The following is a 25,996-nucleotide window of genomic DNA, read 5'->3' on the forward strand; positions in this document are numbered from 1 at the left end:
GCCAGCATTTCGCTACACTCGCATTAACATCTGCTAACCATGTGTATGTGACAAATAACATTTGATTTGTTTGATCGTAACCTTGGCCCATCCTCCACCCATTCAACAGGACTTTGGGGCTATGCTGGGTGACGTTCTTTACATATTGCCTGCTAGATGCTGTTACTGGGCTTCTCAGACAGAGTGGGCAAGGTAAGAAAAGAGAATAGTGTCTGCTTCAAACACACAGACACACACACCTTGTGCAGGTTGACAGCATACGGAGCAGGGTCCCAGGCCACCAGAGTCACGTTCTTATACAGGGAGCTGGTGTTGAAGCGGTGATCAGGATTGGCCAGGATCTGTTAAGGGGAGGGGTCAAAGTTGACACAGGAAATGCAGTGCCCATACAAATGGAATAGAAACTGAAATCTGGAAATTGACAATAGGTCTATAACCCCTAACCTGTAGAGTAATATAATATTAACTGTAGGTCTATAACCCCTAACCTGTAGAGTAATATTAACTGTAGGTCTATAACCTCTAACCTGTAGAGTAATATAATATTAACTGTAGGTCTATAACCTCTAACCTGTAGAGTAATATTAACTGTAGGTCTATAACCTCTAACCTGTAGAGTAATATAATATTAACTCTAGGTCTATAACCTCTAACCTGTAGAGTAATATAATATTAACTGTAGGTCTATAACCTCTAACCTGTAGAGTAATATTAACTGTAGGTCTATAACCTCTAACCTGTAGAGTAATATTAACTGTAGGTCTATAACCCCTAACCTGTAGAGTAATATAATATTAACTGTAGGTCTATAACCTCTAACCTGTAGAGTAATATAATATTAACTGTAGGTCTATAACCTCTAACCTGTAGAGTTATATAATATTAACTGTAGGTCTATAACCTCTAACCTGTAGAGTAATATTAACTGTAGGTCTATAACCTCTAACCTGTAGAGTAATATAATATTAACTGTAGGTCTATAACCTCTAACCTGTAGAGTTATATAATATTAACTCTAGGTCTATAACCTCTAACCTGTAGAGTAATATAATATTAACTGTAGGTCTATAACCCCTAACCTGTAGAGTAATATTAACTGTAGGTCTATAACCCCTAACCTGTAGAGTAATATTAACTGTAGGTCTATAACCCCTAACCTGTAGAGTTATATAATATTAACTGTAGGTCTATAACCTCTAACCTGTAGAGTAATATAATATTAACTGTAGGTCTATAACCCCTAACCTGTAGAGTAATATAATATTAACTGTAGGTCTATAACCCCTAACCTGTAGAGTAATATTAACTGTAGGTCTATAACCCCTAACCTGCAGAGTAATATTAACTGTAGGTCTATAACCCCTAACCTGTAGAGTAATATTAACTGTAGGTCTATAACCTCTAACCTGTAGAGTTATATAATATTAACTGTAGGTCTATAACCTCTAACCTGTAGAGTAATATAATATTAACTGTAGGTCTATAACCTCTAACCTGTAGAGTAATATAATATTAACTGTAGGTCTATAACCTCTAACCTGTAGAGTTATATAATATTAACTGTAGGTCTATAACCCCTAACCTGTAGAGTAATATTAACTGTAGGTCTATAACCCCTAACCTGTAGAGTAATATTAACTGTAGGTCTATAACCCCTAACCTGTAGAGTTATATAATATTAACTGTAGGTCTATAACCTCTAACCTGTAGAGTAATATAATATTAACTGTAGGTCTATAACCCCTAACCTGTAGAGTAATATAATATTAACTGTAGGTCTATAACCCCTAACCTGTAGAGTAATATTAACTGTAGGTCTATAGCCCCTAACCTGTAGAGTAATATTAACTGTAGGTCTATAACCTCTAACCTGTAGAGTAATATAATATTAACTGTAGGTCTATAACCCCTAACCTGTAGAGTAATATTAACTGTAGGTCTATAACCTCTAACCTGTAGAGTAATATAATATTAACTGTAGGTCTATAACCTCTAACCTGTAGAGTAATATTAACTGTAGGTCTATAACCTCTAACCTGTAGAGTTATATACTATTAACTGTAGGTCTATAACCCCTAACCTGTAGAGTAATATTAACTGTAGGTCTATAACCTCTAACCTGTAGAGTTATATAATATTAACTGTAGGTCTATAACCCCTAACCTGTAGAGTAATATAATATTAACTGTAGGTCTATAACCCCTAACCTGTAGAGTAATATAATATTAACTCTAGGTCTATAACCCCTAACATGTAGAGTAAAATTAACTGTAGGTCTATAACCCCTAACCTGTAGAGTAATATAATATTAACTGTAGGTCTATAACCCCTAACCTGTAGAGTAATATAATATTAACTGTAGGTCTATAACCTCTAACCTGTAGAGTAATATTAACTGTAGGTCTATAACCTCTAACCTGTAGAGTAATATAATATTAACTGTAGGTCTATAACCTCTAACCTGTAGAGTAATATTAACTGTAGGTCTATAACCTCTAACCTGTAGAGTAATATAATATTAACTGTAGGTCTATAACCTCTAACCTGTAGAGTTATATAATATTAACTCTAGGTCTATAACCTCTAACCTGTAGAGTAATATAATATTAACTGTAGGTCTATAACCCCTAACCTGTAGAGTAATATTAACTGTAGGTCTATAACCCCTAACCTGTAGAGTAATATTAACTGTAGGTCTATAACCCCTAACCTGTAGAGTTATATAATATTAACTGTAGGTCTATAACCTCTAACCTGTAGAGTAATATAATATTAACTGTAGGTCTATAACCCCTAACCTGTAGAGTAATATAATATTAACTGTAGGTCTATAACCCCTAACCTGTAGAGTAATATTAACTGTAGGTCTATAACCCCTAACCTGTAGAGTAATATTAACTGTAGGTATATAACCTCTAACCTGTAGAGTAATATAATATTAACTGTAGGTCTATAACCTCTAACCTGTAGAGTTATATAAAATAAACTGTAGGTCTATAACCCCTAACCTGTAGAGTAATATAATATTAACTGTAGGTCTATAACCTCTAACCTGTAGAGTAATATTAACTGTAGGTCTATAACCTCTAACCTGTAGAGTAATATAATATTAACTGTAGGTCTATAACCTCTAACCTGTAGAGTAATATTAACTGTAGGTCTATAACCTCTAACCTGTAGAGTAATATAATATTAACTGTAGGTCTATAACCCCTAACCTGTAGAGTAATATAATATTAACTGTAGGTCTATAACCTCTAACCTGTAGAGTAATATTAACTGTAGGTCTATAACCTCTAACCTGTAGAGTAATATAATATTAACTGTAGGTCTATAACCTCTAACCTGTAGAGTAATATTAACTGTAGGTCTATAACCTCTAACCTGTAGAGTAATATAATATTAACTGTAGGTCTATAACCTCTAACCTGTAGAGTTATATAATATTAACTCTAGGTCTATAACCTCTAACCTGTAGAGTAATATAATATTAACTGTAGGTCTATAACCCCTAACCTGTAGAGTAATATTAACTGTAGGTCTATAACCCCTAACCTGTAGAGTAATATTAACTGTAGGTCTATAACCCCTAACCTGTAGAGTTATATAATATTAACTGTAGGTCTATAACCTCTAACCTGTAGAGTAATATAATATTAACTGTAGGTCTATAACCCCTAACCTGTAGAGTAATATAATATTAACTGTAGGTCTATAACCCCTAACCTGTAGAGTAATATTAACTGTAGGTCTATAACCCCTAACCTGTAGAGTAATATTAATTGTAGGTATATAACCTCTAACCTGTAGAGTAATATAATATTAACTGTAGGTCTATAACCTCTAACCTGTAGAGTTATATAATATTAACTGTAGGTCTATAACCCCTAACCTGTAGAGTAATATTAACTGTAGGTCTATAACCTCTAACCTGTAGAGTTATATAATATTAACTGTAGGTCTATAACCTCTAACCTGTAGAGTAATATAATATTAACTCTAGGTCTATAACCCCTAACCTGTAGAGTAATATTAACTGTAGGTCTATAACCCCTAACCTGTAGAGTAATATAATATTAACTGTAGGTCTATAACCCCTAACCTGTAGAGTAATATTAACTGTAGGTCTATAACCTCTAACCTGTAGAGTAATATAATATTAACTGTAGGTCTATAACCCCTAACCTGTAGAGTAATATAATATTAACTGTAGGTCTATAACCTCTAACCTGTAGAGTAATATAATATTAACTGTAGGTCTATAACCTCTAACCTGTAGAGTTATATAATATTAACTCTAGGTCTATAACCTCTAACCTGTAGAGTAATATAATATTAACTGTAGGTCTATAACCCCTAACCTGTAGAGTAATATTAACTGTAGGTCTATAACCCCTAACCTGTAGAGTAATATTAACTGTAGGTCTATAACCCCTAACCTGTAGAGTTATATAATATTAACTGTAGGTCTATAACCTCTAACCTGTAGAAAAATATAATATTAACTGTAGGTCTATAACCCCTAACCTGTAGAGTAATATAATATTAACTGTAGGTCTATAACCCCTAACCTGTAGAGTAATATTAACTGTAGGTCTATAACCTCTAACCTGTAGAGTAATATTAACTGTAGGTCTATAACCCCTAACCTGTAGAGTAATATTAACTGTAGGTCTATAACCCCTAACCTGTAGAGTAATATAATATTAACTGTAGGTCTATAACCCCTAACCTGTAGAGTAATATTAACTGTAGGTCTATAACCTCTAACCTGTAGAGTAATATAATATTAACTGTAGGTCTATAACCCCTAACCTGTAGAGTAATATTAACTGTAGGTCTATAACCTCTAACCTGTAGAGTAATATTAACTGTAGGTCTATAACCTCTAACCTGTAGAGTTATATAATATTAACTGTAGGTCTATAACCCCTAACCTGTAGAGTAATATAATATTAACTGTAGGTCTATAACCCCTAACCTGTAGAGTAATATAATATTAACTCTAGGTCTATAACCCCTAACATGTAGAGTAATATTAACTGTAGGTCTATAACCCCTAACCTGTAGAGTAATATAATATTAACTGTAGGTCTATAACCTCTAACCTGTAGAGTAATATTAACTGTAGGTCTATAACCCCTAACCTGTAGAGTAATATAATATTAACTGTAGGTCTATAACCTCTAACCTGTAGAGTAATATAATATTAACTGTAGGTCTATAACCTCTAACCTGTAGAGTAATATTAACTGTAGGTCTATAACCCCTAACCTGTAGAGTAATATAATATTAACTGTAGGTCTATAACCTCTAACCTGTAGAGTAATATTAACTCTAGGTCTATAACCTCTAACCTGTAGAGTAATATAATATTAACTGTAGGTCTATAACCCCTAACCTGTAGAGTAATATTAACTGTAGGTCTATAACCCCTAACCTGTAGAGTAATATAATATTAACTGTAGGTCTATAACCTCTAACCTGTAGAGTAATATTAACTGTAGGTCTATAACCCCTAACCTGTAGAGTAATATTAACTGTAGGTCTATAACCTCTAACCTGTAGAGTAATATAATATTAACTGTAGGTCTATAACCCCTAACCTGTAGAGTAATATAATGTTAACTGTAGGTCTATAACCTCTAACCTGTAGAGTAATATTAACTGTAGGTCTATAACCCCTAACCTGTAGAGTAATATTAACTGTAGGTCTATAACCTCTAACCTGTAGAGTAATATAATATTAACTCTAGGTCTATAACCCCTAACCTGTAGAGTAATATTAACTGTAGGTCTATAACCCCTAACCTGTAGAGTAATATAATATTAACTGTAGGTCTATAACCCCTAACCTGTAGAGTAATATTAACTGTAGGTCTATAACCTCTAACCTGTAGAGTAATATAATATTAACTCTAGGTCTATAACCCCTAACCTGTAGAGTAATATAATATTAACTCTAGGTCTATAACCTCTAACCTGTAGAGTAATATAATATTAACTGTAGGTCTATAACCTCTAACCTGTAGAGTAATATAATATTAACTCTAGGTCTATAACCTCTAACCTGTAGAGTAATATAATATTAACTCTAGGTCTATAACCCCTAACCTGTAGAGTAATATAATATTAACTGTAGGTCTATAACCTCTAACCTGTAGAGTAATATAATATTAACTCTAGGTCTATAACCTCTAACCTGTAGAGTAATATAATATTAACTGTAGGTCTATAACCCCTAACCTGTAGAGTAATATTAACTGTAGGTCTATAACCCCTAACCTGTAGAGTAATATTAACTGTAGGTCTATAACCTCTAACCTGTAGAGTAATATTAACTGTAGGTCTATAACCTCTAACCTGTAGAGTAATATAATATTAACTGTAGGTCTATAACCCCTAACCTGTAGAGTAATATAATATTAACTGTAGGTCTATAACCTCTAACCTGTAGAGTAATATAATATTAACTGTAGGTCTATAACCTCTAACCTGTAGAGTAATATAATATTAACTCTAGGTCTATAACCTCTAACCTGTAGAGTAATATAATATTAACTGTAGGTCTATAACCTCTAACCTGTAGAGTTATATAATATTAACTGTAGGTCTATAACCCCTAACCTGTAGAGTAATATTAACTGTAGGTCTATAACCCCTAACCTGTAGAGTAATATTAACTGTAGGTCTATAACCCCTAACCTGTAGAGTTATATAATATTAACTGTAGGTCTATAACCCCTAACCTGTAGAGTAATATTAACTGTAGGTCTATAACCCCTAACCTGTAGAGTAATATAATATTAACTGTAGGTCTATAACCCCTAACCTGTAGAGTAATATTAACTGTAGGTCTATAACCCCTAACCTGTAGAGTAATATAATATTAACTCTAGGTCTATAACCTCTAACCTGTAGAGTAATATTAACTGTAGGTCTATAACCTCTAACCTGTAGAGTAATATTAACTGTAGGTCTATAACCCCTAACCTGTAGAGTAATATAATATTAACTGTAGGTCTATAACCCCTAACCTGTAGAGTTATATAATATTAACTGTAGGTCTATAACCCCTAACCTGTAGAGTTATATAATATTAACTGTAGGTCTATAACCTCTAACCTGTAGAGTAATATTAACTCTAGGTCTATAACCCCTAACCTGTAGAGTAATATTAACTGTAGGTCTATAACCCCTAACCTGTAGAGTAATATAATATTAACTGTAGGTCTATAACCTCTAACCTGTAGAGTTATATAATATTAACTGTAGGTCTATAACCCCTAACCTGTAGAGTAATATTAACTGTAGGTCTATAACCCCTAACCTGTAGAGTAATATAATATTAGCTGTAGGTCTATAACCTCTAACCTGTAGAGTAATATTAACTGTAGGTCTATAACCCCTAACCTGTAGAGTAATATAATATTAACTGTAGGTCTATAACCCCTAACCTGTAGAGTTATATAATATTAACTGTAGGTCTATAACCCCTAACCTGTAGAGTTATATAATATTAACTGTAGGTCTATAACCTCTAACCTGTAGAGTAATATAATATTAACTCTAGGTCTATAACCTCTAACCTGTAGAGTAATATTAACTGTAGGTCTATAACCCCTAACCTGTAGAGTAATATAATATTAACTGTAGGTCTATAACCCCTAACCTGTAGAGTAATATAATATTAACTCTAGGTCTATAACCTCTAACCTGTAGAGTAATATTAACTGTAGGTCTATAACCCCTAACCTGTAGAGTAATATTAACTGTAGGTCTATAACCCCTAACCTGTAGAGTAATATTAACTGTAGGTCTATAACCTCTAACCTGTAGAGTTATATAATATTAACTGTAGGTCTATAACCCCTAACCTGTAGAGTAATATTAACTGTAGGTCTATAACCTCTAACCTGTAGAGTAATATAATATTAACTGTAGGTCTATAACCCCTAACCTGTAGAGTAATATTAACTGTAGGTCTATAACCTCTAACCTGTAGAGTAATATTAACTGTAGGTCTATAACCCCTAACCTGTAGAGTAATATAATATTAACTGTAGGTCTATAACCCCTAACCTGTAGAGTAATATTAACTGTAGGTCTATAACCCCTAACCTGTAGAGTTATATAATATTAACTGTAGGTCTATAACCCCTAACCTGTAGAGTTATATAATATTAACTGTAGGTCTATAACCTCTAACCTGTAGAGTAATATTAACTCTAGGTCTATAACCCCTAACCTGTAGAGTAATATTAACTGTAGGTCTATAACCCCTAACCTGTAGAGTAATATAATATTAACTGTAGGTCTATAACCTCTAACCTGTAGAGTTATATAATATTAACTGTAGGTCTATAACCCCTAACCTGTAGAGTAATATTAACTGTAGGTCTATAACCCCTAACCTGTAGAGTAATATAATATTAACTGTAGGTCTATAACCCCTAACCTGTAGAGTTATATAATATTAACTGTAGGTCTATAACCCCTAACCTGTAGAGTTATATAATATTAACTGTAGGTCTATAACCTCTAACCTGTAGAGTAATATAATATTAACTCTAGGTCTATAACCTCTAACCTGTAGAGTAATATTAACTGTAGGTCTATAACCCCTAACCTGTAGAGTAATATAATATTAACTGTAGGTCTATAACCTCTAACCTGTAGAGTAATATAATATTAACTCTAGGTCTATAACCTCTAACCTGTAGAGTAATATTAACTGTAGGTCTATAACCCCTAACCTGTAGAGTAATATTAACTGTAGGTCTATAACCCCTAACCTGTAGAGTAATATTAACTGTAGGTCTATAACCTCTAACCTGTAGAGTTATATAATATTAACTGTAGGTCTATAACCCCTAACCTGTAGAGTAATATTAACTGTAGGTCTATAACCTCTAACCTGTAGAGTAATATAATATTAACTGTAGGTCTATAACCCCTAACCTGTAGAGTAATATTAACTGTAGGTCTATAACCTCTAACCTGTAGAGTAATATTAACTGTAGGTCTATAACCCCTAACCTGTAGAGTAATATAATATTAACTGTAGGTCTATAACCTCTAACCTGTAGAGTAATATAATATTAACTGTAGGTCTATAACCTCTAACCTGTAGAGTAATATAATATTAACTGTAGGTCTATAACCCCTAACCTGTAGAGTAATATTAACTGTAGGTCTATAACCCCTAACCTGTAGAGTAATATAATATTAACTCTAGGTCTATAACCTCTAACCTGTAGAGTAATATAATATTAACTCTAGGTCTATAACCCCTAACCTGTAGAGTAATATTAACTGTAGGTCTATAACCTCTAACCTGTAGAGTAATATAATATTAACTGTAGGTCTATAACCTCTAACCTGTAGAGTAATATTAACTGTAGGTCTATAACCTCTAACCTGTAGAGTAATATTAACTGTAGGTCTATAACCTCTAACCTGTAGAGTAATATAATATTAACTGTAGGTCTATAACCCCTAACCTGTAGAGTAATATTAACTGTAGGTATATAACCCCTAACCTGTAGAGTAATATAATATTAACTGTAGGTCTATAACCTCTAACCTGTAGAGTTATATAATATTAACTGTAGGTCTATAACCTCTAACCTGTAGAGTAATATAATATTAACTGTAGGTCTATAACCCCTAACCTGTAGAGTAATATTAACTGTAGGTCTATAACCTCTAACCTGTAGAGTTATATAATATTAACTGTAGGTCTATAACCTCTAACCTGTAGAGTTATATAATATTAACTGTAGGTCTATAACCTCTAACCTGTAGAGTAATATAATATTAACTGTAGGTCTATAACCCCTAACCTGTAGAGTTATATAATATTAACTGTAGGTCTATAACCTCTAACCTGTAGAGTAATATAATATTAACTGTAGGTCTATAACCCCTAACCTGTAGAGTAATATTAACTGTAGGTCTATAACCCCTAACCTGTAGAGTAATATTAACTGTAGGTCTATAACCTCTAACCTGTAGAGTAATATTAACTGTAGGTCTATAACCTCTAACCTGTAGAGTAATATAATATTAACTGTAGGTCTATAACCTCTAACCTGTAGAGTAATATTAACTGTAGGTCTATAACCTCTAACCTGTAGAGTAATATTAACTCTAGGTCTATAACCTCTAACCTGTAGAGTAATATTAACTGTAGGTCTATAACCCCTAACCTGTAGAGTAATATTAACTCTAGGTCTATAACCTCTAACCTGTAGAGTAATATTAACTGTAGGTCTATAACCCCTAACCTGTAGAGTAATATAATATTAACTCTAGGTCTATAACCTCTAACCTGTAGAGTTATATAATATTAACTGTAGGTCTATAACCTCTAACCTGTAGAGTAATATTAACTCTAGGTCTATAACCTCTAACCTGTAGAGTAATATAATATTAACTCTAGGTCTATAACCTCTAACCTGTAGAGTAATATAATATTAACTGTAGGTCTATAACCTCTAACCTGTAGAGTTATATAATATTAACTGTAGGTCTATAACCCCTAACCTGTAGAGTAATATAATATTAACTCTAGGTCTATAACCCCTAACCTGTAGAGTAATATTAACTGTAGGTCTATAACCTCTAACCTGTAGAGTAATATTAACTCTAGGTCTATAACCTCTAACCTGTAGAGTAATATAATATTAACTCTAGGTCTATAACCTCTAACCTGTAGAGTAATATTAACTGTAGGTCTATAACCTCTAACCTGTAGAGTTATATAATATTAACTCCTGCATAACTATGTATTTCTTGTAGTAAAATAGTAGCTACAACAAATGTTAATTTTGTCTCTGGAACAGGAGAGAAGAAATTGGATTTCTTTCTTTCAGCATCTCTTGAGAGAATGGGAATGTGCGGTTAGGAACTCAATCACATAAAACTGACAGTATTTCAAACACATAAATGCATCCAAGTCGAACTGAAATCTCATCAGAAATATGTTTGATCGTTTTCACAGTGTTTCATTTCTTTACAACCGGTCAAACTGCTGTCATTTGTAAATGGGAAGAATGGTATGTTTTCTCCCCGGCCCCTAAACATCCTCGTTGCACGAGAGAAGCAGAAATGAAAGAGTAAACTGGACGATTTCTGACATTCTGGTGAGCAGCGCTTTATTTAGTCTTCTAGAGCAAGAAGTTATGACCGAAGAGAAGTTTCATGTATCTTATTATAGACGAGTTGACAAATACCCTACCAAATGTCAGAAATGATAACGAAAAATATCAATTGGGCTTAAATCATTTTATAATAAGCACCCCATGTGAAAAATCCTTCCTTCATCCCTGACTGACACACACACACACACACACCTGCGAGTTAATGATGCGGATGGTGGTCTTGTTCCCCACGTCCCTCTCATAGCCCTCTGTAGGTGCTGTGTTGAACCGCAGAACTGCATCATGGGAATCTGGGGGTTAGGCAAAGACAACATAAGTCAATTTAATGTCACTGAACAAAGAAAATCAAATGCCACTCAGTCAAGAAAATGAAATGCCACTCAGTCAAGAAAATTAAATGCCACTCAGTCAAGAAAATTAAATGCCACTCAGTCAAGAAAATGAAATGCCACTCAGTCAAGAAAATGAAATGCCACTTAGTCAAGAAAATGAAATGCCACTCAGTCAAGAAAATGAAATGCCACTCAGTCAAGAAAATCAAATGCCACTCAGTCAAGAAAATGAAATGCCACTCAGTCAAGAAAATGAAATGCCACTCAGTCAAGAAAATGAAATGCCACTCAGCTAAGAAAATGAAATGCCACTCAGCTAGGAAAATCAAATGCCACTCAGCTAGAAAAATCAAATGCCACTCAGCTATGAAAATGAAATGCCACTCAGCTAAGAAAATGAAATGCCACTCAGCTAAGAAAATGAAATGCCACTCAGCTAAGAAAATGAAATGCCACTCAGCTATGAAAATCAAATGCCGCTCAGCTAGGAAAATCAAATGCCACTCAGCTAAGAAAATGAAATGCCACTCAGCTAGGAAAATGAAATGCCACTCAGCTAGGAAAATCAAATGCCACTCAGCTAAGAAAATGAAATGCCACTCAGCTAAGAAAATGAAATGCCACTCAGCTAAGAAAATGAAATGCCACTCAGCTATGAAAATCAAATGCCACTCAGCTAAGAAAATGAAATGCCACTCAGCTAAGAAAATGAAATGCCACTCAGCTAAGACAATGAAATGCCACTCAGCTAAGAAAATGAAATGCCACTCAGCTATGAAAATCAAATGCCACTCAGCTAAGAAAATGAAATGCCACTCAGCTAAGAAAATGAAATGCCACTCAGCTATGAAAATCAAATGCCACTCAGCTAAGAAAATGAAATGCCACTCAGCTAAGAAAATGAAATGCCACTCAGCTAAGACAATGAAATGCCACTCAGCTAAGACAATGAAATGCCACTCAGCTAAGAAAATGAAATGCCACTCAGCTATGAAAATCAAATGCCACTCAGCTAAGAAAATGAAATGCCACTCAGCTAAGAAAATGAAATGCCACTCAGCTAAGACAATGAAATGCCACTCAGCTAAGACAATGAAATGCCACTCAGCTAAGAAAATGAAATGCCACTCAGCTATGAAAATGAAATGCCACTCAGCTATGAAAATGAAATGCCACTCAGCTAAGAAAATGAAATGCCACTCAGCTATGAAAATCAAATGCCACTCAGCTAAGAAAATGAAATGCCACTCAGCTAGGAAAATGAAATGCCACTCAGCTAGGAAAATCAAATGCCACTCAGCTAAGAAAATGAAATGCCACTCAGCTAGGAAAATGAAATGCCACTCAGCTAAGAAAATGAAATGCCACTCAGCTAGGAAAATCAAATGCCACTCAGCTATGAAAATGAAATGCCACTCAGCTAGGAAAATCAAGCATCATTCAATTTAGACAATCAAGTGTCATTAAACTAAGTCAAAGAGAAATATGGAAGGCCAATCAATCAAGTGCTCATAAAGGACCAGCTCCTAGATGGCATCCAACAGTCTTTCTTCTGTTTACTCTGGTCAAATACTATGATTTAGATGGTCCAGAGTGTTCACTCTGGTCCAATACTTTGATTTAGCTGGTCCAGACGGTTTACTCTTGTCAAATACTATGATTTAGCAGGTTAAGGTGGTGGCTCAGGGGAAATAGAACAAACAGGATTCACACACACACACACACACACACGTTAACCTACGGCTGAAACAGACAAAGAGGGTTATATCCACAAAGAGCCCAACATAGAGAGAAAGAGAGCGTGAGAGAGAGAGAGCATGAGTACCTGCATCTTATTTACCTCCTGAGACACTGCAGTTGAGCTGAAGCACTTCACTAGCAAGTCTCCCTGGCCTGAAAGAAGTGACCTCCCTCCCTCCATCCAGAGACAGAAAAAGCCCTCTGCTTTCAGCCATAGTCAAAACACTTGACTGAATGACTGGTAAGCGTGAATAGCCATTTGACATGAACAATCCGGTACATGAACGATCTGGTGCAGGATTCAGCTCTGTTCTTTGTACATGACAGTGTCACTACTCATAGACACAGAAAGAGCGCAGCCTTGTGGTCAACGTGTGTAACTGAAGGGACAGACACTGGTCTGCTCTTCCAGTATGAACTGTATGACCCATCATCAATCACCACCAGGAAACAACATTTTCAGACTGAACCTAGTCTAGCCTAGAGGCTATCAACAGGCTAGTACACAGCATAGAGACAGGGAGTGTGTCCTACTGGCCTGCACACACATGAACGTACACAGATACACACATAGGCCTCCACGCACGCACGCACACACACACAGTTATGATTGATGGTCATGGCTAAACTCAGCCACTCTTAATCAGTCTCTCTCCGCTGGTCGAGCAGTCCATTGTGACTTCAGCAGGGCTACATGACACTAGGATGAACGATCATGTATGGTTGAGCTGACACTTCAAAGGATGGGCTTCCACAGCAAAGCTATCCTCCACTTCCTCAATGACACCAGTAAACAACGTGGAAGCTATTGGCATTCAGTAGATCAACACTTAGCTTAACCCCTGTGGACGGACTCCAAGTTCTCACTGACATTCAAAGAGTAGGTTTTGGTCTTCATGCCTCTAGCTCGTACGGCCGATGGACAGGACCATTTCTGATAGAGTAATGTTACTGCATACACAGTCTTCATCTCAAAAGGGCCTTCTTAGATTTCAAATGAACAGCCATGTACAAGCCACATGGTCATGGCTCTAATAGTGACTAAGGTAAGTGATAGCCAAGGAATGGGGGTCTATTTGGAATTCAGAAGGACGGTGTGTGATAGGGGGTGGAGGTGGAAAGATGTGGAGGGAGAGAGTGGTGAGGGGACTTGAACATAAAAGGCCGTTGAGGGTGTTATTCAGTCAATTCACAACATGGTGGCAGCAAAACAGTACAGATGACAATAGATTCAAAAGACCTCTCACTTTACGGACTATAATCACACACACACACACACACACACACACACACACACACACACACACACACACACACACACACACACACACACACACACACACACACACACACACACACACACACACACACACACACACACACACACACACACACACACACACACACACACACACACACACACACACACACACACACACACACAGGAAGGAAAGGATGGGAAGACAGGAAGGCATTTCCACCTCAGGAGTTCAGAAACACCTACTGGGACTATAAGGTTCTATCTAGATTTTGGTCAAAATGTAGTTATTGACATAGCCTTATTCCGTTCAGTGTTCTCTACCTAAATAGTATTATAAATACCCTAATTCATGTTGTTAAGTTCAAACCAATGAGGGTTCTGAACTTTAAAGTCAACTATCTCAGAATTTTCTTTTAGCAGATAGAACCTTATCTTACCTTAAGCTCTCAATTTGGCGTAACTAAGTGTGATCAATGTGGTTTTATTTCCTGTTCGCCAATCTATACAGATAATTAAACTAGATTTGTCTCTTCTAACCTCACAGAGGTTCAATACTGAATGAGTTTATTATGTGGCTCATCACAAAGGCCTTTATCATGCAGGAGTTCCCCCTAGGCCGTTCAGTCGGTTGTTTGGTCGGTCGGTTGGTGAGTGGCCGTTGTTGCTTCTAGATGCTTCCACTTCACAATAACAGCACTTACAGTTGGCGGGGGCAGCTCTAGTAGGGTAGTAGACATTTGACAAACTGACTTGTTGGAAAGGTGGAATCCTATGACGGTGCCACTGAGCTCTTTAGTAAGACCATTCCACTGCCAATGTTTGTCTATGGAGATTGCATGGCTGTGTGCTCGATTTTATACACCTGTCAGCAACGGGTGTGGCTGAAATAGCCGAATCCACTCATTTGAAGTGTCCACATACACTATATATACACATACACTATATATACAGCAGTATGTACAGTACATATATTCTTGCTATGACAGACAATGCAGAGATAAGACCATCCAATGGTTACTGATAACCACAAACACACACAAAAACACAGTCACCAGAGTCCGGTTTCACCAACCAACCAACCCACTCACTCACCAACCAACCGACCATGAAATGGGTTTCCATGGCTGAACAGCTGCACACAAGCCCAAGATCACCATGCGCAATGCCATGGCTACACAGACTATTTGCATTTCCCCCTCACCCCACCCTCTCTTTTACGCCGCTGCTACTCTCTATTATTATCAATGCATAGTCACTTTAATAACTCTACCTAAATGTACATATTACCTCAATTACCTCGACTAACCGGTGCCCCTGCACGTTCTCTCTCTACTGGTACCCTCTGTATGTAGTCTTGCTATTGTTATTTTACTGTTGCTCTTTAACTACTTGTTACTTTTATTTCTTATTCATATTTTTTTAAACTACATTGTTGGTTAGGGGCTTGTAAGTAAGCATTTCATTGTAAGGTCTACACCTGTTGTATTCGGGCGTATGTGACTAATAAAATTAGATTAAGTGTTGGATGGAGTGGTGTCAAGTTCCCTGCCATTGGACTCTGGAGCAGTGGAAACACGTTCTCTGGAGAGATGAATTACGCTTCACCATCTGGCCTGCACAGAGCCCTGACTTCAACCCCATCGATCACCTTTGGGATGAATTGGAACACCGACTGCGAGCCAGGCCTAATCGCCCAACATCAGTGCCCGAACTCACAAATGCTCTTGTGGCTGAATGGAAGTCAGTCCCTGCAGCAATGTTCCAACATCTAGTGGAAAGCCTTCCCAGTAGAGTGGAGGATGTTATAGCAGCAAAGGGGGGACCAACTCCATATTAAAGCCCATGATTTTGGAATGAGATGTTCGACGAACAGTTGTCCACATACTTTTGGTCATGAAGTGTATAAATCTACATTATGGATGTTAAATCGGTTAGCCGCCAGAAAATTTGTTTGACCGGCCATGCTTATCAGTCTATAAGTTCATTTGCATAATTTTGTGGAATAAAATTGGAGCGTGTGCATTTTCGTTAGTCGTCGTGCATTTTATTTATCACGCGCACAGAATACAGAGCCTAGTTTGAGGAGCAGATAGCCTACCCCCTGTCAGACAGCGCTAGAGTAGCTCCTCAAAAAGCCTGTAGGCTACTTGAGTGAACTCTGCTTTTGTATGCCCAGTAATTATGCAACAAGTAACAATTCAAAATTCAAATCGAGTGTAAAAAACTTGTGGCCCCGATCAAAAAGGAGCTATTTTTATTTCTCAATCTCAACTCGTAAAGTGTTTGAAACTTGAACGATTTACTTTACTTCAAATAATGAGTCATGTCTTACCTTGCTTCAAAGTAGCCTTGCGAAAATCCATCCATAGAAACGTGGAGGCCATGATTTTATAAAAACTTCCTCGTGCCATAGACCAGCATTTCTCTCCTGTTCTATTGATTTTTATATCAAATTTTCTTTTGTTGTCCAGAAGCCAAAGGCAAAATCCTAGTCATAATAGCAACCCATCTTAGTAGTCGCTATAAACCCTTTTCCAGTGCACGAACCCCTGACGTAACGCACATACAGTGCCTTGCGAAAGTATTCGGCCCCCTTGAACTTTGCGACCTTTTGCCACATTTCAGGCTTCAAACATAAAGATATAAAACTGTATTTTTTTGTGAAGAATCAACAACAAGTGGGACACAATCATGAAGTGGAACAACATTTATTGGATATTTCAAACTTTTTTAACAAATCAAAAACTGAAAAATTGGGCGTGCAAAATTATTCAGCCCCTTTACTTTCAGTGCATAAAACTCTCTCCAGAAGTTCAGTGAGGATCTCTGAATGATCCAATGTTGACCTAAATGACTAATGATGATAAATACAATCCACCTGTGTGTAATCAAGTCTCCGTATAAATGCACCTGCACTGTGGTAGTCTCAGAGGTCCGTTAAAAGTGCAGAGAGCATCATGAAGAACAAGGAACACACCAGGCAGGTCCGAGATACTGTTGTGAAGAAGTTTAAAGCCGGATTTGGATACAAAAAGATTTCCCAAGCTTTAAACATCCCAAGGAGCACTGTGCTAGCGATAATATTGAAATGGAAGGAGTATCAGACCACTGCAAATCTACCAAGACCTGGCCGTCCCTCTAAACTTTCAGCTCATACAAGGAGAAGACTGATCAGAGATGCAGCCAAGAGGCCCATGATCACTCTGGATGAACTGCAGAGATCTACAGCTGAGGTGGGAGACTCTGTCCATAGGACAACAATCAGTCGTATATTGCACAAATCTGACCTTTATGGAAGAGTGGCAAGAAGAAAGCCATTTCTTAAAGATATCCATAAAAAGTGTTGTTTAAAGTTTGCCACAAGCCACCTGGGAGACACACCAAACATGTGGAAGAAGGTGCTCTGGTCAGATGAAACCAAAATTGAACTTTTTGGCAACAATGCAAAACGTTATGTTTGGCATAAAAGCAACACAGCTGAACACACCATCCCCACTGTCAAACATGGTGGTGGCAGCATCATGGTTTGGGCCTGCTTTTCTTCAGCAGGGACAGGGAAGATGGTTAAAATTGATGGGAAGATGGATGGAGCCAAATACAAGACCATTCTGGAAGAAAACCTGACAGAGTCTGCAAAAGACCTGAGACTGGGACGGAGATTTGTCTTCCAACAAGACAATGATCCAAAACATAAAGCAAAATCTACAATGGAATAGTTCAAAAATAAACATATCCAGGTGTTAGAATGGCCAAGTCAAAGTCCAGACCTGAATCCAATCGAGAATCTGTGGAAAGAACTGAAAACTGCTGTTCACAAATGCTCTCCATCCAACCTCACTGAGCTCGAGCTGTTTTGCAAGGAGGAATGGGAAAAAATGTCAGTCTCTCGATGTGCAAAACTGATAGAGACATACCCCAAGCGACTTACAGCTGTAATCGCAGCAAAAGGTGGCGCTACAAAGTATTAACTTAAGGGGGCTGAATAATTTTGCACGCCCAATTTTTCAGTTTTTGATTTTTTAAAAAAGTTTGAAATATCCAATAAATGTCGTTCCACTTCATGATTGTGTCCCACTTGTTGTTGATTCTTCACAAAAAAATACAGTTTTATATCTTTATGTTTGAAGCCTGAAATGTGGCAAAAGGTCGCAAAGTTCAAGGGGGCCGAATATTTTCGCAAGGCACTGTATACACGCGACTCTTGGCGGCAGTAAGAAAGCCATCGCCATCTGTGCCCATTCAACATAGATTTACGTTTTATTACTTCTAAACAAAATAACTTTTTGGGGTACTCATATGCTTACAATGATGTTTTGATTCTTTCTTGAACAGTCACGAAGATTACATTTGGTTGTGATCTTGGAAAAATAACTATTTTGGATGCAGCAGTTGTTAGCTAGAATGCTAACGCTCATTAACATTGGCTAGCTTTTGCTACAGCCTAAGAGCCATTTTACTGGTTGAAGTTTAAGTGCAGTTGATTTGCGATGATGACACAAACATTATATTAAGCAGGACATTCATACGAGCCTTAAAATCCAATTATAATCCAAAAGTAGTGTGAAATGCACTCATAAGCAACATGTAAATAGAGGCTGTGTTTGCTGGTGTTCTACGGTACATTTGGAAAGTATTCCGTTCTCATCAATCTACACACAATACCCCATAATGGCAAAGCATGAAGCACCTTTGGCAGCGATTACAGCCTCAAGCCTTCTTGGGTGTGACGCTACAAACTTGGCACACCTGCATTTGGGTACTTTCTCCCATTATTCATTGCAGATCTTCTCAAGCTCTGTCAGGTTGGATGGGGATTGTCGCTGCACAGCTATTTTCAGGTTTCTCAAGAGATGTTCGATTAGGTTCAAGTCCGGGCTTTGGCTGGGCCACTCAAGGACATTCAGAGACCAGTGTCCAGAAGCCACTCCTGCATTGTCTTGGCTGTGTGCTTCGGGTTGTTGTCCTGTTGGAAGGTGAACCTTCACCCCAGTCTGAGGTCCTGAGCCCTCTGGAGCAGGCTTTCATCAAGGATCTCTCTGTACTTTGCTCCATTTATCTTTGCCTCGATCCTGACAAGTCTCCCTGCTGCTAAAAAACATCCCTACAGCATGATGCTGCCACTACCATGCTTCACTGTAGGGATGGTGTCATGTTTCCTCCAGATGTGACGCTTGGCATTCAGGCCAAAGAGTTCAATCTTGGTTTCATCAGACCAGAGAATCTGGTTTCTCATGGTCAGAGTCCTTTAGGTGCCTTTTGGCAAACTCCAAATGGGCTGTCATGTGCCTTTAACCTCTTTGGGCTGAGATCCCGCTAACGTGATCTATATAACAACAGCCAGTGAAAGTGCAGGACGCCAAATTCAAAACAACAGAAATCCCATAATTATAATTCCTCAAACATACAAGTATTTTACACCATTTTAAAGATACACTTCTTGGTAATCGCACCACAGTGCCCGATTTAAAAAAGGCTTTACGACAAAAGCAAACCAAACTATTATGTTCGGTCAGAGCCAAGTCACAGAAAAACACACATTTTTCCAGCCAAAGAGAGGAGTCACAAAAAGCAAAAGAGATAAATTAATCACTAACCTTTGATGATCTTCATCAGATGACACTCATAGGACTTCATGTTACACAATACATGTATGTTTTGTTCAATAAAGTTCATATTTATATAAAAAATCTCAGTATACATAGGCGCGTTACGTTCAGTAGTTCCAAAACATCCGGTGATTTTGCAGAGAGCCACGTAAATTTACAGAAATACTCATAATAAACATTGATAAAAGATACAACTATTATGCATGGAATTATAGATACATTTCTCCTTAATGCAACCGCTGTGTCAGATTTCAAAAAAGCTTTACCGATAAAGCACACCATGCTATAATCTGAGTACAGCGCTCAGAGACCAGTCAACAGAAGTCGGAAATAGCATTATAAATATTCACTTACCTTTGATGATCTTCATCAGAATGCACTCCCAGGAATCCCAGTTCCACAATAAATGTTTGTTTTGTTCAATAATGTCCATCATTTATGTCCAAATACCTCCTTTTTGTTCACGCATTTAGCCCAGTAATCCAAATTCATGACGCGCGATCACTAGGAGCAGACGAAAAGTCAAAAGGTTCCGTTACAGTCCGTAGAAACATGTCAAATGAAGTATAGAATCAATCTTTAGGATGTTTTTAATATAAATCTTCAATAACGTTCCAACCGGAGAATTCCTTTGTCTTCAGAAATGCAATGGAACTCAAGCTAACTATCACGTGAATGCGCGTGGTCAGCTCATGCCTCTCTGGCAGACCTCTGACTCATTCCCCTCTCATTCGCCCCCACTTCACAGTAGAAGCATCAAACACGGTTATAAAGACTGTTGACATCTAGTGGAAGCCTTAGGAAGCGCAATTTGACCCCATAGACACTGTGCATTCGATAGGGAATGAGTTGGAAAACTACAAACCTCAGATTTCCCACTTCCTGGTTGTATTTCTTCTCAGGTTTTTGCCTGCCATATGAGTTATGTTATACTCACAGACATCATTCAAATAGTTTTAGAAACTAGTGTTTTCTATCCAAATCTACTAATAATATGCATATATTAGGAACTGGGCCTGAGAAGCAGACAGTTTAAATCTGGGCACCTTATTCATCCAAGCTCCTCAATACTGCCCCCAGCCAAAACAATATAACTGAGGAGTGGCTTCCGTCTGGCCACTCTACCATAAAGGCCTGATTGGTGGAGTGCTGCAAAAATGGTTGTCCTTCTGGAAGGTTCTCCCATCTCCACAAAGGAACTCTGACCATTGGGTTCTTGGTCACGTCCCTGACCAAAGCCCTTCTCCCCCGATTGCTCAGTTCTGCCGGGCAGCCAGCTCTAAGAAGAGTCTAGGTGATTCCAAACTTCTTGCATTGAAGAATGATGGAGGTCACTGTGTTCTTTGCGACCTTCAATGCTGCAGACATTGTTCCTTACCCTTCCCCAGATCTGTGCCTCGATACAATCCTGAAGGACAATTCCTTCGATCACATGGCTTGGTTTTTGTGGACTCCAATCAAGTTTTAGAAGCATCTCAAGAATGATCAATGGAAGCAGGATGCACCTGAGCTCAATTTCAAATCCCATAGCAACGGGTTTTAATACGTATGTAAATAAGGTATTTAAAAAATATATATATATATATTTTTTTTCAAAAATGTCAAAAAAACCTGTTTTCCCTTTGTCATTATGGAGTATTGTGTGTAGATTGATGAGGAAAAATGTTTATTTAGTCCATTTTATAATAAGGTTGTAGTGTAACAAAATGTGGGAAAAGTAAAGGGTTCTGAATACTTTACAAATGCACTGTATAAGAACTCCCCCGAGTTCTGAATACTTTACAAATGCACTGTATAAGAACTCCCCCGAGTTCTGAATACTTTACAAATGCACTGTATAAGAACTCCCCCGAGTTCTGAATACTTTACAAATGCACTGTATAAGAACTCCCCCGAGTTCTGAATACTTTACAAATGCACTGTATAAGAACTCCCCCGAGTTCTGAATACTTTACAAATGCACTGTATAAGAACTCCCCCGAGTTCTGAATACTTTACAAATGCACTGTATAAGAACTCCCCCGAGTTCTGAATACTTTACAAATGCACTGTATAAGAACTCCCCCGAGTTCTGAATACTTTACAAATGCACTGTATAAGAACTCCCCCGAGTTCTGAATACTTTCCAAATGCACTGTATAAGAACTCCCCCGAGTTCTGAATACTTTCCAAATGCACTGTATAAGAACTCCCCCGAGTTCTGAATACTTTCCAAATGCACTGTATAAGAACTCCCCCGAGTTCTGAATACTTTCCAAATGCACTGTATAAGAACTCCCCCGAGTTCTGAATACTTTACAAATGCACTGTATAAGAACTCCCCCGAGTTCTGCCATCAACATGAGTGTATTGTCCTCTTGCGGCAATGTTTGCAAACACAGAAAGGGGTCTATTAGATTCCCCCTCTTTCTAAATTTCGAACTGATATTTTAATCTCTGTCACATAGGGAACTGCTCGCATTAGGACCGCAGCTTAGAACTGGATATTTTCAGTGAATTGCATTTGGGAAAATATTTGAAAATACGTTTTATTAGCTGCTTCATTACAGGAGTTGCATGTTCAATAATAGGTTAACGCCTTTTGACTGTGAGACGATAATCTCTGTGAGACGATAGGATTGCCATTGTCGAATGTCTCCATTAAGCTCTTAATGAAAAATGTCCTGTCCTTGCAAGCATGCATAGTATCAAAGAGGAAAAGGCCAAGCGAGAGGTTACACTCTCGCCAAAATCTGTCCAAAATAAGTCCAATGCGTTTCTATGGGCTTATTTTGGGCCGGCTTCCATTGTAATGGCGGAAACATAAGAATCTCGTCATTATATACAGATCTCTGATAGTATTTTCTGTTGGTCATGTCATTTAACATTTTGAAAAAAGAATACAGTTTGTTGACTGGTTAATGAGGGTCAGTTAGTCGGCAGCAAAATGTACCAAAATTTGCATCCCTAATCTACATGGGTGATGTGAACGAACTTGATTTGTTACCAGTTGCTTTTCCCCCCCAAAGTGAGCCATCTGTCCCTGAGTTCACACTCTCCCCGTGCACCATACAGCCTCCAACACAGAGAACAGAACACACAAACACACACACAGATAATGCAATGCAGTCGGCCAAAGTATTCTAAAAGTCTATAGAGGATCTCTAAACTAACTCATCAAAGCCCTTTCAGCCAATCACAGAGATTGTTACTACAGGGTGACAGATGTCTGCTACTCAGTGTGTGAGAGACAATATAGAGCCCAAGCCAAAACGTCTCTCTCTGCTACAATAAACTAATACTATGCTAGAGGCGAATGGGGAAGTCGATAGAGTGACAAGACAATTTGACTTTCCAATCAATGCTGTGGATGTCACGGCGTAAAGAGTCATCATTCTCCCCTCCTACGGACAGACTGCCACAGAGACAGGGTTGTCACCGAGAAAGTTGATCAGGATCAATTATGTATTTCACACAGTCACAACACAGTCACAGCACAGTCACAGCACAGTCACAACACAGTCACAACACAGTCACAACACAGTCACAACACATAGGGTATTATTCATTAGGGTATTATTTTAAAACATGTTATTTAACCTGTATTTAACTATTGGGTAAAGGGAAAACAGAGTTGTTGTTTTTTAATCTCCTGTACCGATAAAAGTTTCCCAGTTCTCTCTTTAAGCCCTTAATCCCATTTAACCTGCATCCCTCCATCACCCTGCCTCCCCATTTAACCTGCATCCCTCCATCACCCTGCCTCCCCATTTAACCTTCATCCCTCCATCACCCTGCCTCCCCATTTAACCTGCATCCCTCCATCACCCTGCATCCCTCCATCACCCTGCCTCCCCATTTAACCTGCATCCCTCCATCACCCTGCCTCCCCATTTAACCTGCATCCCTCCATCACCCTGCCTCCCCATTTAACCTGCATCCCTCCATCATCCTGCCTCCCCATTTAACCTGCATCCCTCCATCACCATGCCTCCCCATTTAACCTGCATCCCTCCATCACCCTGCCTCCCCATTTAACCTGCATCCCTCCATCACCCTACCTTTGATCTCTTTCTTTCCCTCCCTTCTCTCTCCCCCTCCTCTGCTCCCCTCTACCTCTTTTCCCTCCCCTCCCTGACCCCTCTACCCTCCACTCACCGATCTCCTTCCCCAGGCCTGAGTGCAAAATAGCCCCAGCAGAGGTCACCACAGCACAGCTCCTAAAGCCTCTCTGGCCCCCTTGTCTGTAGAGCTGCTCCAGGGTCAAGCGCGGTACCAAGCGGGCCCAGCCCAGTGAAGAGAAAGGCTGCTCAGACCCGTCCAGCGTCCTCAGCCGGGCCTGGTCCTTCAGCTCACACAGTAGTTCCCTGGAGCTCTGAGCAGCTCGTCGGCCTCCTTTATAGGATACGTGGTGCTTGTTGGCACTCAGGTAGTCCCGCTTGGCGCGCTGCAGTCGCGGGGACAGCATCCCAGAGGACACTTTTCCCCGCCAGAGTCGCTGCACCAGTGAGGCAGACTTGGAGGAGTAGTCCTCCTCTAAACCATCCTCTTCTTTTCCTCGCCTCTCCCCCCCATGATCCCCCACCATGATCCACCTCTTGTGGCTTTTGTTCGTCTCTAACCCCTCCTCATCCTCTTCATCCTCACGTGAGGACCGGCGTGTGGTTCGGTTGGGCCCCCGGCCGGCGGAGGCGGTCCAGGCAGGTCTCTCACTGTTTCGAGTTACTGTTAGGTCGGAGTGGGAACCCACATTCTCCGTGCTAGAGGAGGACCAGGCAGCCAGGGTCTGGGCGTCCAGGTAATCCTGCTGCTGGCGGCTGCCCCCCTCCGTCTCTTGGCTGGTCCCGTAGCTCAGCTCCAGGCCAGGCTCAGGGGTGGTGGAGGAGGAGCTAGGCTCGGAGTCTGGGTAATGGTTAGGGTCTTGGTCGGGATATTCTGTGGTAAAGGTGTTGTAGGTGGGTTCGGGCTGGGAGCCCATGATGGAGCGGTGCTGCTGGTGGGAGGCGCCTTGGATGGAGGCCAGGCGCCGTGTGTCGGGGTGCTGGGAGAGCGAGGAGCTGGCGGAGGTCAGGGGCTCGTTGTACACAGGGGTATCCAGGAAGTAGGAGAGCAGAGCCAGGAAGAGGAGGGCCCACGCCAACATGCCCACCAACAGCAGCCTCCGCCACTGACGCATACTGGACTTCATCTCCTTACAATCTCTCACACACCTATACGCACACCAGGCCAGCTCCAATCAGCAGTCAGAAGCCAGGACACAGCAGAGAGGACAACAGGAGGGCCTGCAGAGGTGAGAGGTCAAAGGTGACAGTTAGTCTTCACCTTAAGTGGACCTGAATGTTTTGACTTTGATTAAAATAAATCCCCAGTCTTTTCAGATGTATTGGTATTGGTGTGTGTGTGTGTGTGTGTGTGTATCTTATTGTCTTTTCCTTGACTTACCTCACCTGGTGCCCCTATACCATCTGGTGCCCCTATATATCATTTGGGCTTCTCAAACAAACGTGGAAATTCTGGTAATATCTGAAACTTGGCTAAAGAAGACTGTGCCGGATACTGACGTGTCTCTGGCTGGTTATAGATCTGGCAGAGGTGAAGGTGTCGTCAGATTTACAAAAGACAACTTACATTTTCAACATGTGCTCTTCGCCAATTATCTGACTTGCTATCTAACTTGGTGAATCTGAAAGATACATTTTGGGTGATATTAATCTGGATTAGTTAAAGTCAGTTTCTGATATGCTGATATCTTTCAGCCTCATTTGATAACTGAACGAATTCGCCTCAACTTTAAACACACTGAAAAATCTATTTTACAGTGCCTTGCAAAAGTATTCATCGCCCAAAAGTATTCATCGCCCTTGGAGTTTTTCCTATTTTGTTAAAAATGCGTGCACTTGTATTCACCCGATT

General features: G+C 38.8%; 1 protein-coding gene across 2 annotated transcripts in view; it reads right to left on the reverse strand.

Annotated features, from left to right (window-relative positions):
* LOC139405057 (beta-galactoside alpha-2,6-sialyltransferase 2-like) overlaps positions 1 to 25,996 on the reverse strand; it is an 84,156-nt gene that overhangs the window by 20,629 nt on the left and 37,531 nt on the right. For both annotated transcript variants that reach the window (XM_071147558.1, XM_071147559.1), the window contains exons 2-4: positions 24,242 to 25,365; positions 11,358 to 11,455; positions 240 to 341 (exon numbers count right to left, since the gene is read on the reverse strand). In XM_071147558.1, the coding sequence (XP_071003659.1) occupies positions 240 to 341; positions 11,358 to 11,455; positions 24,242 to 25,271 (1,230 nt within the window). In that variant the 5' untranslated portion in view covers positions 25,272 to 25,365. The remainder of the gene's footprint in view (positions 1 to 239; positions 342 to 11,357; positions 11,456 to 24,241; positions 25,366 to 25,996) is intronic.

Source organism: Oncorhynchus clarkii, chromosome 3 (assembly GCF_045791955.1).
Source record: "Oncorhynchus clarkii lewisi isolate Uvic-CL-2024 chromosome 3, UVic_Ocla_1.0, whole genome shotgun sequence".
Taxonomy (NCBI): domain Eukaryota; kingdom Metazoa; phylum Chordata; class Actinopteri; order Salmoniformes; family Salmonidae; genus Oncorhynchus; species Oncorhynchus clarkii.